The 15,528-nt window shown below is 43.0% G+C and overlaps 1 protein-coding gene across 3 annotated transcripts in view; it reads right to left on the reverse strand.

Annotated features, from left to right (window-relative positions):
• The window catches only part of LOC142559972 (uncharacterized), a 170,465-nt gene extending 155,911 nt beyond the window's left edge, over positions 1–14,554 (reverse strand). For all 3 annotated transcript variants that reach the window (XM_075671694.1, XM_075671692.1, XM_075671691.1), the window contains exons 1-2: positions 13,810–14,554; positions 8,304–8,410 (exon numbers count right to left, since the gene is read on the reverse strand). In XM_075671694.1, coding sequence (XP_075527809.1) covers positions 8,304–8,410; positions 13,810–13,834 — 132 coding nt within the window. In that variant the 5' untranslated portion in view covers positions 13,835–14,554. The remainder of the gene's footprint in view (positions 1–8,303; positions 8,411–13,809) is intronic.
• Between the last annotated feature and the right edge of the window lie 974 nt (positions 14,555–15,528).

The following is a 15,528-nucleotide window of genomic DNA, read 5'->3' on the forward strand; positions in this document are numbered from 1 at the left end:
GCAGGGCTATGAAAGATCTTGCAGAGCAGGGCATTAGATAAGGCTTTGATCATGTACTGTCCTTTGAGATGCACAGAAAATGCAGAACATGAATTCTGTTTTGCATTCTGCCCCACCAGTAAGGTGCCAGAAAATAAGCCCACTACCTCTTATCCAAAGCTGCTCACAGATTGCCACAGGTCACTGTAACACCATGGGCGTGTCAATGATCCTGGCAACACATTCACCAATCTGGAACCATCAGGGAAAGCTTAGCTGCCTTCACTAACATTGCGAGTGAAGATAGGAGCAAGTGATCCCGTTTGAGGAGACAAAGAGGCTTCAAAACACAAGCATACTGATTGGATCAATTATAACAATGCATGCAAGCAGTGAAAGAGTACTAGCGCAAGCCAACTATGAACAGAACTATGAGTGAAAATGATAGTGAGTATCAGCGAAAGTGAAAATGGCTATGAGAAGAAGAGAGTGTGCACAATAGTGACAGTGACTGGAATGACATACCAAGAGATCACAGCTGATTACAGTGGGGAACCTGCTAGTAGACCTGACCTTTAATAAGATTAAGTGCGACTGACATTACATTGAGAATGCCACAGATGACTGTCTCGGAAAAAAACAAGCAGTACAGCAGATGGTGCTGTTGCGTGAGAATAGCAAAGGGATACGTTAGGCAAGACTGAGCAGGGTTGGGTGAGTGAAAATCACCAAGTCCCATTAGGTTTCAGCACCAACAGCCCTGAATGTAATGAGCCTGAGCATGAACACTTCAACAGAAAAGCGTATATCACACTGTCCAAGCCAATAATAGCAATCTCTCATCATAACAAGGTATGCGATGTGCTGTCGGATCTGTCTGAACAACCACATGCTACACATAATGTGCAGTACATCACAAAAAAAAGCAGGTCAGCAACATTTTGTTGCTGATTTCACTGCCAATGTCTCACTTACGGCATGTATCATGCAAAATGCACATCCTGTCAAAACAAACAAACATGATATTGTTATCAGTTCAACCAAAATTCCACAATACCGTTAATTGAATGCCTCATTCCCCGTTAATGAATGTTAAAGGACTTAGTACTGCACTCGTAAGTTACTACGACTGACAAGCTAGCAATGCCAACTTGGTAATCTACATGCTATGAGAAACCATGTGCAAACAGCATCTATTCAATGTGGTCACATTAGACTAATCGTCATCAACATAGCCACACATCTTCATTTGTCTGCCTTCCCTGACTATAGCAGCCAGCCACAGAAAGATGCGTTACCACTTCAAGAACTTCTACTGACATTCAGATTGGCAATCTGCACTTAGATAAGACTATGCATAGTATACACAATGTAACAAAACATGCTTGCACAGACAGGGAAAAGTTATTTCTTTTGTGCAAAAACAGTTTAAAGCTATATCAGCAAGGAGTGGCAAACACATGCAATTACAAGCCTGCAGAACATTTCATTTCACAGGAGAAATGCAGTGTTTATCATGAGCAGTCAGGTCTTAACAAGTGCTGTCCTTCAGCTAGACAATCAAATGTGAACATGAAGTGAAATGGTCATAATTATCTCAATATCATACAGAAAAGTCCCATAACTTGTGGACACTGACACAGACACAAACTTAGGTGAAAGATTCCCAGCTGTTACATGCTTCTCATCAGTACCATAATTTTGCGTTGATCAAAGTGAGATCAAGCAACCATGATGACAAAAAAGATCTGCTAGAGGCAAGTCGTCTCTATTACACAACAAAGGAATTAGGTGTGCACAAACATGGAGAAAAGTGAATAATAGTAACTAGTCATTAGTAGTAGTAGTAACTGGTTGTTTACCTTAAATAATATGAAGAAAAGGAAAGCAAGGAAATTATTGCTGACCAACTCAAGAGATCTAGATAGAATTTGCAGAACTGTCAAAACTAATCAACAAGGAGAAAATAATGGATATTCGAAATTATAACATGAGAAAGACCGAGAAAGCAGTAAAAAATGGACACAGCCTGAAATCAGTGAGAGGGAAACTTGGCATCTGACAAACTACGATGTATGCACTGAAACATATGCAGGGTAATATCATCAGCAATCTTGAAGATGTACAAAGAGCAGCAGAAGAATTCTATACTGCAGAAGGGCAGCGGATTGGGCGAGCTGGTGTTCCATGGTAACAATATAATTATATATTCACCTGTACAGTACCCAAAGCAACCACAATACCTCCATTCGTAGTTGTAATGAATAGGTTATAAAGGCTCCTTCTATAACTAGCGATCAAGTTAGAAGGGCCTTGCAAGACATGAAATGGGGAAAAGAGGCAGGAGAAGATGAAATAGCAGTTGATTTAATCGAAGATGGAGGAGACATAATGATTGAAAGACTGGCGGCACTCTATACGAAGTGTCTATCGACTTCAAGGGTCCCAGAAAACTGGAAGAATACAAACATTATACTGATCCACATAAAGGGAGATGTTAAAGAATTGAAAAATTATAGGCCCATTAGCTTACTCCCAGTATTATACAAAATATTCACCAAGATTATCTCCAATAGAATAAGGGCAACACTGGATTTTAGTCAACCAAGAGAATAGGCAGATTTCAGAAAGGGATACTCTACAATGGATCACATCCATGTCATCAATCAGGTAATTGCGAAATCCGCAGAGTACAATCAGCCTTTCTATATGGCTTTCATAGATTACGAAAAGGCATATGATTCAGTAGAGATACCACAAGTCATAGAGGCATTACATAATCAAGGAGTACAGGACGCTTATGCAAATATCTTGGAAAGTATCTACAGAGATTCCACAGCTACCTTAATTCTCAACAAGTAAGAGGATACCTATAAAGAAAGGGGTCATACAAGGAAACACAATCTCTCCAATGCTATTCACTGCGTGCTTAGCAGAAGTATTCAAGCTATTAAAACTGGGAAGGCTTAGGAGCAAGGATTAGCGGCGAATATCTCGGCAACCTTCGATTTGCAGATGACGTCTTGTTCAGCAACACCGTGGACAAGTTACAACAAATGACTGAGGACCTTAACAGAAAGAGTATAAGAGCGGGTATGAAGATTAATATGCAGAAGACAAAGATAATGATCAAAAGCCGGGCAAGGGAACAAGAGTTCAGGATTGCCAGTCAGCCTCTAGAGTCTGTGAAGGACCATGTTTGCCTAGGTCAATTACTCACAGGGTACCCTGATCACGAGAAGGAAATTTACAGAATAAAAATGGGTTGGAGCGCAATCAGCAGACATTGTCAGATCCTGACTGGAAGCTTACCATTATCATTAAAAAGAAAAGTGTACAATCAATGCATTCTACCGGTGCTGACATATGGGGCAGAAGCTTGGAGACTGACAAAGAAGCTCGAAAACAAGTTAGGGACTGTGGAAAGTGCGATGGAACGAAGGATGTTAGGCGTAACATTAAGAGACAAGAAGAGAGCGGTGAGGATCAGAGAGCAAACAGGGATAGCAGATATTCTAATTGACATTATGAGAAAGAAATGGAGCTGGGCAGGTCATGTAAAGCGTAGGTTAGATAACTGGTGGACTGTTAGGGATACAAAATGGGTGCCAAGAGAAGGGAAGCGCAGTCGAGGACGGGAGAAGACTAGGTGAGGTGATGGAATTAAGAAATTCGCAGGAGCTAGCTGGAATCCGTTGGTGCAGGACAAGGAAATTGGAGATGACAGGGAGAGGCCTTCGTCCTGTAGTGGACATAAAATAAGCTGATGATGATGATGTAACTGTCTAGTTCCATCTGCTGTGGGGCGAGGAGAGGTACTGGGAGAGAGAATAGACTAAGATGAAGGAAACCATTTACGTAATGTACAACATTTTACTTGCTTGGAAGGTTTGCACAAGCTAAAACTGTGGTGTAACTTGAGAAAGGCATGTTATAAGCATGTGAAAACGCATGCTACAAGTAGTATGTCGAACGCAGCTGCTTACAGTACAGAAAAGCACATCCTATCAACTACTTATTTTTGTGCCACACCTTTTCGTTGGTCACACTTCAGAATAATAAAAATTTTCCCGTAAGGTAACTTTTAAACCGAATGGCTGCTGCTCAAAAATTCGAGCACTTTAGTCAAACACACCTTGAGTAATTTGGGCTTGAGGATGACTAGCATGCAGATATATTGGCAAAATGATGAATGAAGAAAAGAAACTAATTAGGGCTGGTTACCAGCCGAATCACAAATCAATGAATCAAAAATCAAAAGCTGCCCAGTGTAACAGAAAAACAGGTTTATATCGTATTTGAAAAATTGTCTCAAAGCAATTCAATTTGGTGCCATCAATACTTCATTTGCATGTTACTCAGTGCCCCCCATTCTATGACCTATACTCGATTCTGCATCAAGAATTACTATTTTAACAAAAGAAAATTAAGTTAATAACTGGAACATCATTGCCTTCTACCACAATGGCAGAAAGATGACTGCACATCCCTCATTCTCTATGCATGTGTTTAAAGCTACTTGAATGTTCACTTCTGAAGGCACAGTGAAAAACAACTGAACTGTGGAAGCTTTGCTGAAAGTCAGAACAACAACAATGCGATGGCACTGAAAAAGCTATGCTGTAGCTTCTCCACTCAGCTATTTCAAACAGTGACAATGATTTGTTCTGATTGTTCGATACGTACCAGCTTCCCATATCTCCTTATAGAGGGGCCAATCTCTTGAGCAGTAGTTTCATTAAAAAAATGTTTATTACGGAAGCGTAGCCAACAGTAAAACTGGACTTAACTGCTGCTAGCCCTGAGAACCTCAAATATGCTGGCTAATGCCTAATTGGTTGATCAGTAACCCATAAGCTAAAACCTGGTTTTAAGGAACCATTGTCTTGACACTGACACTTTATTGAGGAATGTTGCCTACAGGCTACACCAGAAAAAATTTGGTTTGAGTACAATGTTTCTGGCTATGTGCCTTTGGCCAACACTGAATGACAGGCAGCAAGCATCATTTGTTGGTTTAGAGCAGGAATATAGGACGAGCGAGAAGTCTGGCACACAACTCACTTTCTTTTGAAAGCACGGTCAGAGACGGCCCGATGCAAGATATACGGCTGCAGCGGTGTCACGCAGGTAATGCAAGGCAAATGAAATGTGCACCTATGGTTCACATATGATGAGAGCTGTCTGTACAAATACCAAACAAAGCCTTAGGTGGTTTGAGGTGAAGCCCACTTCCAGTTTTCTGCTTGGAGTTTCCCGCCTACTGCTGAAATGCAATTTTTTTTCTTTCCATTGATTATGCTTATTACCAATGTGTTTTGCACACTTAGATAGGAAATTAAAAATTTTCCCAGGTATTTATTTATGTGCCATCATTTTTAATGGGTTAAAGAACTACACACCGTGTTTGTTTGCTCATTCAGTTCCAAGCTGTCAGGAGCCATAAGAGACTATAAGAGATTGTTAACTTCTATAGGCACACATATTACTATCAGTATTTTAGAGCTTTTATTTTCATTTTCGCTGCTTTCCCAACATTTAGAAAGGATGTATCAGCAATTCTCATAAATAAACGAAGCTCAAAGACCATAAGAAGACCCAAAGTGACCAATCTCACATCTCCTTCTACAACATGACAAATCAAAAGCAAAATAAGAATGAGGCCTGGGGCTTTAACGATAATACAGGAAAGGTTAATGAATCTGGAATGGAAAATAGCAAAATAAATCTGAAATAATGGAGGCACAAAGGCACAGTGCATAAAGAACAGATTTTATGGCACTAAATTTCTGTCAGCTTTCTTCCCCTCCCTCCCTTTCCTCTCTCTCTTTAATTATGTGGTTTTACGTGCCAAAACCACGACCTGACCACCTGGGTTTCTTTAATGTGCATTCAAATCTAAGTACACGGGTGTTTTCGCATGTCGCCCTCCCATCGAAATGCGGCCACCATGGCCGGAATTTGATCCTGCGACCTCGTGCTTAGCAGCCCTACACCATAGCCACTAAGCAACCATGGCGGGTAAATTTCTATCAGCTACGATGGTTTAACATGAACCATGGGTCTTAAGGGCCAATAGAAACAAAAGAAGGCAAGAACAATAAACTTGATGGCATCCACCACTACCCCATTTCAAAGGGGGACTCTCATAATATCCATCCATCCAGGTAGCATATAAATATGTTGAATGAAAACAGTGCAAGGTACTGGGACAAGGAAGAGAGAAAGACAGCGCTGTGTCCATCTCTCTTCCTTATCCCCGTTTGCGCTGTTTCCATTCTAAATAAAATGCACAAACCGGCACAAGAACAACATCTCCCAAAGCAAATTACTCACTGCAAAAATCACAGAAGCACGCAACTTATCATCAGTGACTGGAAACGGGAGTGTGAACCAGGAAGTAGCACCGTTATATTATGTGCAGTTAACCTAATGCAGCAGAAAAAGTTTTAACAAATAAGAAGGGAAACATGCTCCATTGTGCAATTAATCAAAACTGCTCATTAATCAGAACACAAAAGCTCGTGTGGAGTCCCATCAGCCAAAACTCATGAAAACAAAGAAGGCAGCATGGATACGACACAAGATGCATTCGTGAAACCCCCGGCACCATATGTGCATACACAAACTCTGTACACCAGCTGTTAAAACATGCGTTTAGTGCTGCCAATAGAGGAACTTGCCCGACTGATGCCTACAGCTGCTACACAGGTGCCTTCCACCCAACCCTCCAGCCTAGCCACCGCACCACCACTACACTTCACCCATGTAGGACAGGAAATGCTCGTGTTGGACATCATAACAAAAAGCAAGCATGTGCAATAATGCCAGATGCCGTTAAAATATCAATAACAACACAGACAGCAACAACGAAGCATGTAGCAGTAATAAAAATTGAGCCACGCAACAGCCTGAATTATCTGTGTCAGCACACAATGGGTTCGAAGCGAGATAAGAATACTGCCCCAGTTTCATCACGGTGGAAAGCTTTCACCGTGACAAACTATACCTACGCGGCACGGTTCATGAGACGACGACTCAAAATATAAAAGCAGAAGAAACGACAGCAAGGTGTAATAACAGGGCAAGGCAATGAGGAGACGCCGTAACAGAGCTAGCAGTGCAGTGTTGTCACACAATAGGGAGGTTATGACCAAAATCGCAGCAATGTTATCACCAAAATCGTAGCAAAATGGCAGTCACAATTTTGCGTTGTTAAAAAAGTTTCTTTAATTACTTTCTATGCACACAAAATAAGTGCGAGAAGTGGTATGGAATAAATTGCACATGACTATGATATAATTCTTCAAAAACGAGCAGTTCAGATTCAAGTAAAACGCAGTTACTTGAAATTGCAGTTAGTACAAACATCTCTTAATATACTGAGCTCGAAACGCACATGAACAAGAGAAAACAGAACCTTCTTAAAACTGGTTTTCCCATCAATATGAGCGCACTAAACTTCACAGAAACAGTTTTATGCAAGGCACAACAGGAGTCGTGCATTTGCATTGGTGATTCCGCACTTATGACTGCTAAAACTCACTGATGTCAACAATGTGTTCAAGTGACGAACACATAATACAAGTGATGCGACACTCTGGGCTACAGCAATTCCTTGCATCAGCTGCACCTCAAATAACGCACTGATGCACTGCATTGTGAGCACCAGCAAGTGAGCCTACTGTCGATTCCAGAATGGTAAATGCCTCATCCATCCTGTCTTTAAGGCAATACTTCTAGCGCATATCAGGGACCTGAAGTAAAACCAGGGCCAGGCTGGTCTGGCTTTCCCTTCAGAACTTCTATCTCCTCTCGTATGGCTGACATTAAGTTTACAATGTATGGGACTGCCACACAGCCGAGGAGCACTGTGTCCATTGGCTGAGCCGCAAGTGCTCTTTTCCAGCGCAAAGGCAGAACAACCAAACAGAAGAGATGGGGCGTGGTTGGACAACTAAACCAACAGTATGTTCCAAGCCACAGAGCAGTGTACGGGCTGATATGCTTCATATGGCATCTTCCTGCACCAGACCTGTTCATGAAAGAAAGTGAAGTGTGTCTGTGGCGATATCACTGCTTTTCAGCTGTTGCTTCAACCTGAACCAGGGAGTGGCAAGCTATAGCTTCCCTGATGCCTGTTTAGTGTTTGCACTTCGTGTGTCTTATTCTTTTCACTGACTGGTGGGAGGGCTGCCAAGAATGAAAGCATGGTGGTGCGCACGGCCAGCGCACACTGTTGTTCCAGGCACAGTCGAGCTGTGCCCACAAGCCGCAGACCTGAAGAGAATGGGATAAGCAAGTACAAAGAGCTGGCAGCTCACCTGAGTTGTTAGGCTCTGAAATCCAAATTTGCGCTGAAAGAGACGCACGAACTGCGACATGTATGCTCCCTCCCAGAGGCCCCGGATGGCTTCAGACGGATTCCCATCTGGAATGAGACAGACGGGGCAGGGAAAAATGAGATGTCAGCTGCCACTGCTTTTGAATAGCTGAGTTGAACCATAACTTTACAAATTCATCACTGAAAACATTTAGTGTTTTCAGAAAGGTTAGCATCCAATATATTACAACGTATTGTGTCACTGTCACTTTGTGCTCATCCCGACATAGTCAGCGCTGTTAGATAACCTTATAGTATTTCTTGATCTAATGATGAGACTTGCAAACAATATAGCGTAAGGCAGGTAAACACGCACATTACATTGCTATTAATTTGGTAGCGCCTGTGATCATCAGCTATTCCTGTGCAAAACATGCAAACATGCTTTTGCTTCACTGTTAAAACCAACCCACAGTCAATTTCATATGCAATGACACTTTACTACAAGGTGGAAGGGGGCAAATAAGTATTTCAAGGTTCCTTTGTATGTACTATCAACATAAATTTAAATGCAAACAGGTCTGAACAGACTGAACTTTACTTTTTGTTCTGCCTTAGCAACCTTTTATTGCACATAGGCATGTGACAGATCATGGAGGCAATTCAGAAGAAGCAGGATCACCAATCACTCTTTTATATTATAAACTCGGTTATGACAAATTATTGCCTATAACAAAGCAAACGTTTAAAAAAAAATGTCATGCCTATATCAGCTTCTGATGGATTATGGTTATAACACCATATATAACGAAGGCATTTTCCTGTCAGACGCAACTTCACTATACTGAGGTTCGAATGTAAAAACCATCACTTGGAAGGGACAGTGCGAAGAAAATTTCCGTGCTTTTTCTTCTCACAGTGGTTTACCAAGTTACAACTTTCTGCATCAAATACAGTGTACACAAAGCACTGTTTTAATTGCAAAGTATTCATGCTTCAGTTTTAACTACCATAAAACTCCGCCAGATGAAAAATTGCTTGAATCCACTATTCAAATCCATAAACTTCTTCAGCCACAAATTAAAAAGCATATTCAATTCAGGCAAGTATTTCTTGCTCTATAGCTGTATGCTCCCCAGGTTGTTTAATCTATTTTAACTTAAGATAGACCGAACTTTTTTTAATTTTCCCATCAGGTGCCCCGTCATTATTGCAGTCCATGCAACAAGCCACGATCACCATCATGGATGCAAATTAGAATGCCTACTAGCTCTGTAGCCCTTGAGTAGCAAAAAGACACACTCAAGTTTGTTTAATAACACACCTTTCAAAGTAAAAGAAGCAGTACCAATTTTATTTGGGGGGGGGGGGGGGGGGGACGGTGAGAGACTTACTGCACTTGGGAGTCTTGAATTGCTTCAAAGTCAATCACTTTAATAAATCTATGTGTGCACCATCTGTTGTTTTACAGTTTCAGCTCGAGTTTTATCCCCTTGAGACCTCTTTGAGATGTGGTCTGAATGCTGCGCATAACCATAACCAACCAAAACATTCAAGAGAACAAAAAATAGTCAGGATTACACGGGCACATTTTCTATACTACCAATCCTCCTGCCCCACTTCACACAGAGGGAGAAGATGGTTCCCATACTTTGGTTGAATAGGAAACAGGTGTAGTGATGTCATCTAAAGAGAGGGAAAACACTGACTTCGAGCACCATCCTGTTCATGGCTGCTTGGAGTGGGTACCGCAATGGGGAATAATGAAAAGCAGAATGGATTATGCAAAAATAGCAACATTGCTTTTCATAATTCAACTACTTCTCAAATCAAACATTGCTTTTTACTGCTTGTCCTTGTATGTCCTGTTCCTGTACACTGTTTTCATGCAGCTATGGCCAGTCTTTTTGCTTAAAACATCCCTGCTTTCAGCATGTCTTCCATAAGCACTCATTAAATAGTAATGTTGACCAGGTGGTCTTAATGTGCCACTACAGAACAACTAGTTTGGTCTGGTGAAGTAGTCATTCTAAGACTTAATTTGCAATTGCTGGAAAAGCTTAGTTATCGGCAGAGGAAACGAAAGACAACGTTTTACTTTCTTAATTTCGTGTTCAAGCTGCGATGCCAGTATATTAGCGCGAGTCGCAAATCTTTAGGTACGTTCACATGTTCGGTCTGTTACAGAAGAGAAAAAGTTCTCAGAACTCATCGGGCTGAGCCTTAGATTCCTTTATAATAAAGGTAATCAATACTGTCTGTCTAATTCTCGTGTCATCACAGGGGGTGCTCTGCAAATGTCAAGCACATTTAGTTTTTAGGTATTTTTCTGTCCCAGCCAAGACACCGCTCACCATAAGACACCTTCTCGGCACATCGGAAGCACGCTTTGTCAATCCACGCAGACCTGGGTCGGTAAAGTGTCCCTTTAATATAGATCAAATAGCTTTTGCTGCATAACACCCATACCAAATAACTTAAATATACTCGTATTCCTACAAGCAGCAGGGGTGAAAATCATGTGTTTCACTGCTGCAGAGTAAAATGGCACATCTGACAAGTTCGGCCTTCTAAGACATTTCCACAAAATCCCAAAAAACTTTCTTTATTGCCTAAGCTTGGTCCAAGTGCTACAGGTCCTGTTGTGATCAATAAGACAACCTCTTCCACCTCTCCCCACTGTCCAATTTTATGATGACCAGCAGTTTCATTTCATAACTGTCCTTTTTCAATAGCCACAATTAGAGGGAGTGGAACCTGGTCAGCAGGCACAGAGATGAACTCATTCACATTTTCATTATTCTGCATTTAGTCAACAGTTGAGCATGTATAGTTTGCCTATAGACATTTTTAATGATTAAATTCAGATGCCAGTACATCCATTTTTAGGAGTGCCACAAGCACACACAGGAGATAGATCTTACACCGCTTCACTAGTGCTCTCAGGCAGATGAACAGTCCAGTATGGATTAATGGCGGCACCAAAGAAGTATTGAAAAATTACATATTCAGAAGCTTCTTTATTTCCTGTCTACTATGCTTGTATTTGGTTTTCTAATGCCACTTCCCTACTACACGTGAATAACATCCTTACTATTTCCAGGCTCACTAAATACAACCTAGGTACTTTTTTCTACGGATTTCTACATAATGAGCTACCGTCGATCACATTTTCACCATCTAACCTGACAACTAATAGTACCGCCAGATTTGCGTTAAATAACAATTTTCTTTTTCCACGAATCCGCACTAACTACGGTAAACGAACCGTAGAATTCACTTCCATATCAGTATGGAACACTCTTCCTCTCATTATGAAAAATACAAGATCTTTACACCAATTCAAAAAGAAACTCAAAATGCATCTATTATTGACAAACTAATGAGAAAACTTACTGTAACCGTTTTTTTTTTTGTTCTTTCCTGCTTTTTTGCCTTTTTTGTTTGCTTTTGTTCTTGTAAATAAACTACTGGTATATTTTTCACATGCAATTCTTTATCTTACTGAGAGATAAGCTAAACCTTGTTATTATTTGTAATGAATTCTGTATTTTGCTCTGTTAACGTTCATTTCCTGTTGCTTGTATAATACCTTATTATATGCTACTGTTGCTTTGGGATGTCAATTGTCATAACTATTCTTGTACAGAAGGTCCCGATACAGTCTTTGACTATGGGACCTCCTCCTGCATACTAAATACATGTAATTTGACCCAAATTCTAACAATAAATTCTGATTCATTTGACAGCACATGAGACTCAGCTATTCTTATATGAAACTTGTGTTTTCCCAGCTACAGGTTTTAGGCAGAATCCCTACCTGTACCCTCAGGAACAACCATTTAGGGACCGTGGTGTCAGCAAAAAATTGCATATTTGTGATGGCGCAGCTGAGCGATGTGGAATCATGTCCGTGCACTGAATTGGTCAAATAACCGGATGCAGGCTGTACCACTTCATATCAGATTGTACGCTTAGGCTGCAAGAAAAGAATTCTTTTCTCGTGACACCTGTGTTCTCCACTTTTACCTGCAACTTTGAACATAGCTTGGTGTTTACAATTTGCTGGATGGCGACACATTAAATTGATGGTAAACACAATCATGAGTATCAAAAAAGCTGGGTAAGGCTAATGTAACGACTATATTCCAACGCTAATCCGTTTCGCACTTTGTCAGTGGTCCATGTGGCGCTCTTTCTGCATTATCACAGAGGTCGGCTAGCCGTGAATGGCGAGTGAGTGCTAAGAATATAAATGGCCAAAATGGAATCCTTACGTTTTACACCAGCTGTGATGTCCTCCCCAATGCGAACCAAAGGATGGCTGACAATGAAAAATAGGGTAATTCCTTCTGTTCTGTTCTTCCCATCACAAGGACCTTACCTCACATTTTCGAATACCTTAAGGTGCCAGAAGCTTATAGCAAACACCAAGCAGAAGAACACTTGAAGGCGCTGGAGCTGCAAAACTTCACACCTTGTCCCCCCCCCCCCCCCTCTTAAAACTGACATTAGGCTGGAGCTGTTGCAAAAATAACTCTTCAAAACCAAGAACTTCTGTGTAATACTATTTAACATCTTGGCGAACTCGGCTGGCCCTACAAGTATTACAGTCATCCCGTGAAGCTTATTTGAAAGGCTAAGAGAGGGAAATGCCGTCTCCGCATTCCCCCTCTGCTCAGTGATACTGAAGCGGAAATGACTGCAAAAGCATCGCGCGCTCTTGAAAGCATGCCACATAATTTTAGTTCGCGTCGCCGAGTACGCTGTAAGCCTTCAACATCGCCATTGCGCGGCGTGGTCAACTCTGAAAAGTCACGTTACTGCGTCGCAAAAGGAAACTCGGTCGCTGTGTGACCGATTCTAGCGCTACTTCTCATACGCGCCGATATATCACGTCGAACACATTGCAAAAGCCGCTGACACGTGACTAGTGTCCTTTGCGGTGCAGAAACAATTCTCAGCCAGTACGAAGCACTGGCAATTCTAGAAGTCGACGCACACGTATTCACACATTTGTGCTTTCACCGCTATTCCTGGATTCGGCGGCCGGTTCGTCCGGGTTTGTAGAGACGCGGGACCTGTTGAAACGCTTTTTCGGGGTGTAGTGGGATCGTCGCAGCAAAATAAAACACCGAAAAATGTCAAGGCGACGACGCATCAAGTGCGCGCGTATACTATCGCGCGTGCGCACACTTTCGCGGTTCCGCGTGCAACTCGCGGCCGTGATGTTCATAAAAGCCTGCTGTAAACAAAACGCGCGGCGGATGCCTAGCCCATGGGCTTGGGGTGAGGGGAGGGGGGTCGAAAACGCGGCGGCATTTCGCTTCGCGGCCGGAGGGGGCCACGACGACGAACCCGTGAACCTGAAGAACCTGGTGGCGGCTCCGCCGCGACTATTGTGCGATCAAGATCAATCCTCAATCCCCCCGCTCTCTCCCGCCACCCCACTTGTAGTACCATGCCGAAAGCGTGCGGTCAAAAATGAGATACAGGAGTGTGCTGACCTTGTGTTTTGAACTTCCTTGGCATCTTCTCCGAAAGTCACCTAAGCGCGGTGCACAGTTCCTCTGAATCACTGATCGGGACATCCATGCTTGATCAGTCATGTTGTTGCCATGTGATTTTGGGCAGCGCTTTCGGGAGATCAGCGATTGTGAGTCCAGCAGAAGAGGAGAGACTCACGGAACAGCAACAGAAGCGGTGGTTGGTGGTTGTGGTGGGATGCAGCAGTGAAACAAACAAACAAAAACAAACGCAAGAAACACTGGCTATTTCCCCCAGCCGCAAATGGCGCGAACAGGCGCGTTGACTCGAGTTTTCATCACACGTTCAACGCACGAGCCGTTCGCACACACAGGCTCGTGCGGAGGAAGGCGAGGGGCGCGCGATTTCGCGGCGGTTCACAGGCGCCCGAGCACTGCCGAAGCACACGCTAGCACGGCACCACACACAGAAGCGGCCGATCCGCGACAGGCAACCAACCCATGGCGGCCCCGACGGTTTGCTGTCGAACGTCGCGACGGCGGCTTGTCGATGATCGCTGCCGACGCTGCTTCATCGCCGCTCGCGGTACCAGCGGCCCGTCACCTTGTCGCCTCCCGGCGTGCGTTGAAGAAGGTGCACGCGATCTCGTCGGCGGTCATTGCGAAGCATCCCACGAGGAACGATTATTTCGGGATCGCAGCGTTTTAGGCCTACCGCGATAGCTCTCCCTTACCTGGCTGAAAAGTAGGCAAGAAAGCACTTTCTGGCGTCTCGCCGCGGCGTGTACTGGTGGCGCCATCTGGCGCAACTTTTAAAAAACTCGTCATTGCGTCTTTTTCTTACTTTTTCTTGTTGCTGTCTCTCTTTCTTTTCTTTTTTTTACTCGCTCGTTCGCTTTTTTTCGTCGTGTTTTCGAATTCGAAGTCTTCTCGTTCGTGGTTTTGGATTAGCTGACGCTATACCGATTAGCCGGTGTTCCCAATCGTTCTTGAGAGTTTCTACGCAGGCCTCCCTACGCAAGATCTCCGGTTTCACGGTGCGGGCAATCACCTGTTTTATAGTGCAATAGTTAGTGTATCGCCACTCACAAGCTCTCCCGCGGCGCTTCCTTCTGAAACATGCAGTAGGGGCCAGCATAAGGTTCCGTCCGTGATTCGCTAGATTAATTCGTCTCGCGGACGATCTCGTGGAGCAACGTGGCGATTATCTACCTCCATCCTACGACGGACATTTTTTGCAACAATACGCGTTGTGTTCAAGTGCAGAAACTCATTTGAAAATCAGCTCGCATGACTGCGTGATTGGTGTGTGCACAAGGGACTCTGACGCGTATAGTGCGCATCATCAGCGTCAAGCGAACTGCGAAAATACCCGTGTACTTAGATTTAGGTGCACGTTAAAGAACCCCAAATGGTCCAAGTTATTCCGGAGTCCCCTGCTACGGTGTGCCTCATAATCAGATCGATCGTGGTTTTGGCATGTAAAATTCCATAATTTTTTTACGTCAATGTCAGGTAGCACCATTACATAGCTATCAGATCCTACCTGCAACAGGTTAACTTTACATAATAATCAAGCCGTGTACGATCGACGGCATTGCGCCCGTGCCTCGATATACACCCGCAGAACAGCGGCAAATATGACGATTATATTATTCACCCATATGTCAATGTTGCTATTGTTTGCATTTTGCACTTTAAATGCATGAACGAGGCTCAGCAGTTGTCACAATTGAATTC

Source organism: Dermacentor variabilis, chromosome 10, assembly GCF_050947875.1.
Source record: "Dermacentor variabilis isolate Ectoservices chromosome 10, ASM5094787v1, whole genome shotgun sequence".
NCBI lineage: Eukaryota > Metazoa > Arthropoda > Arachnida > Ixodida > Ixodidae > Dermacentor > Dermacentor variabilis.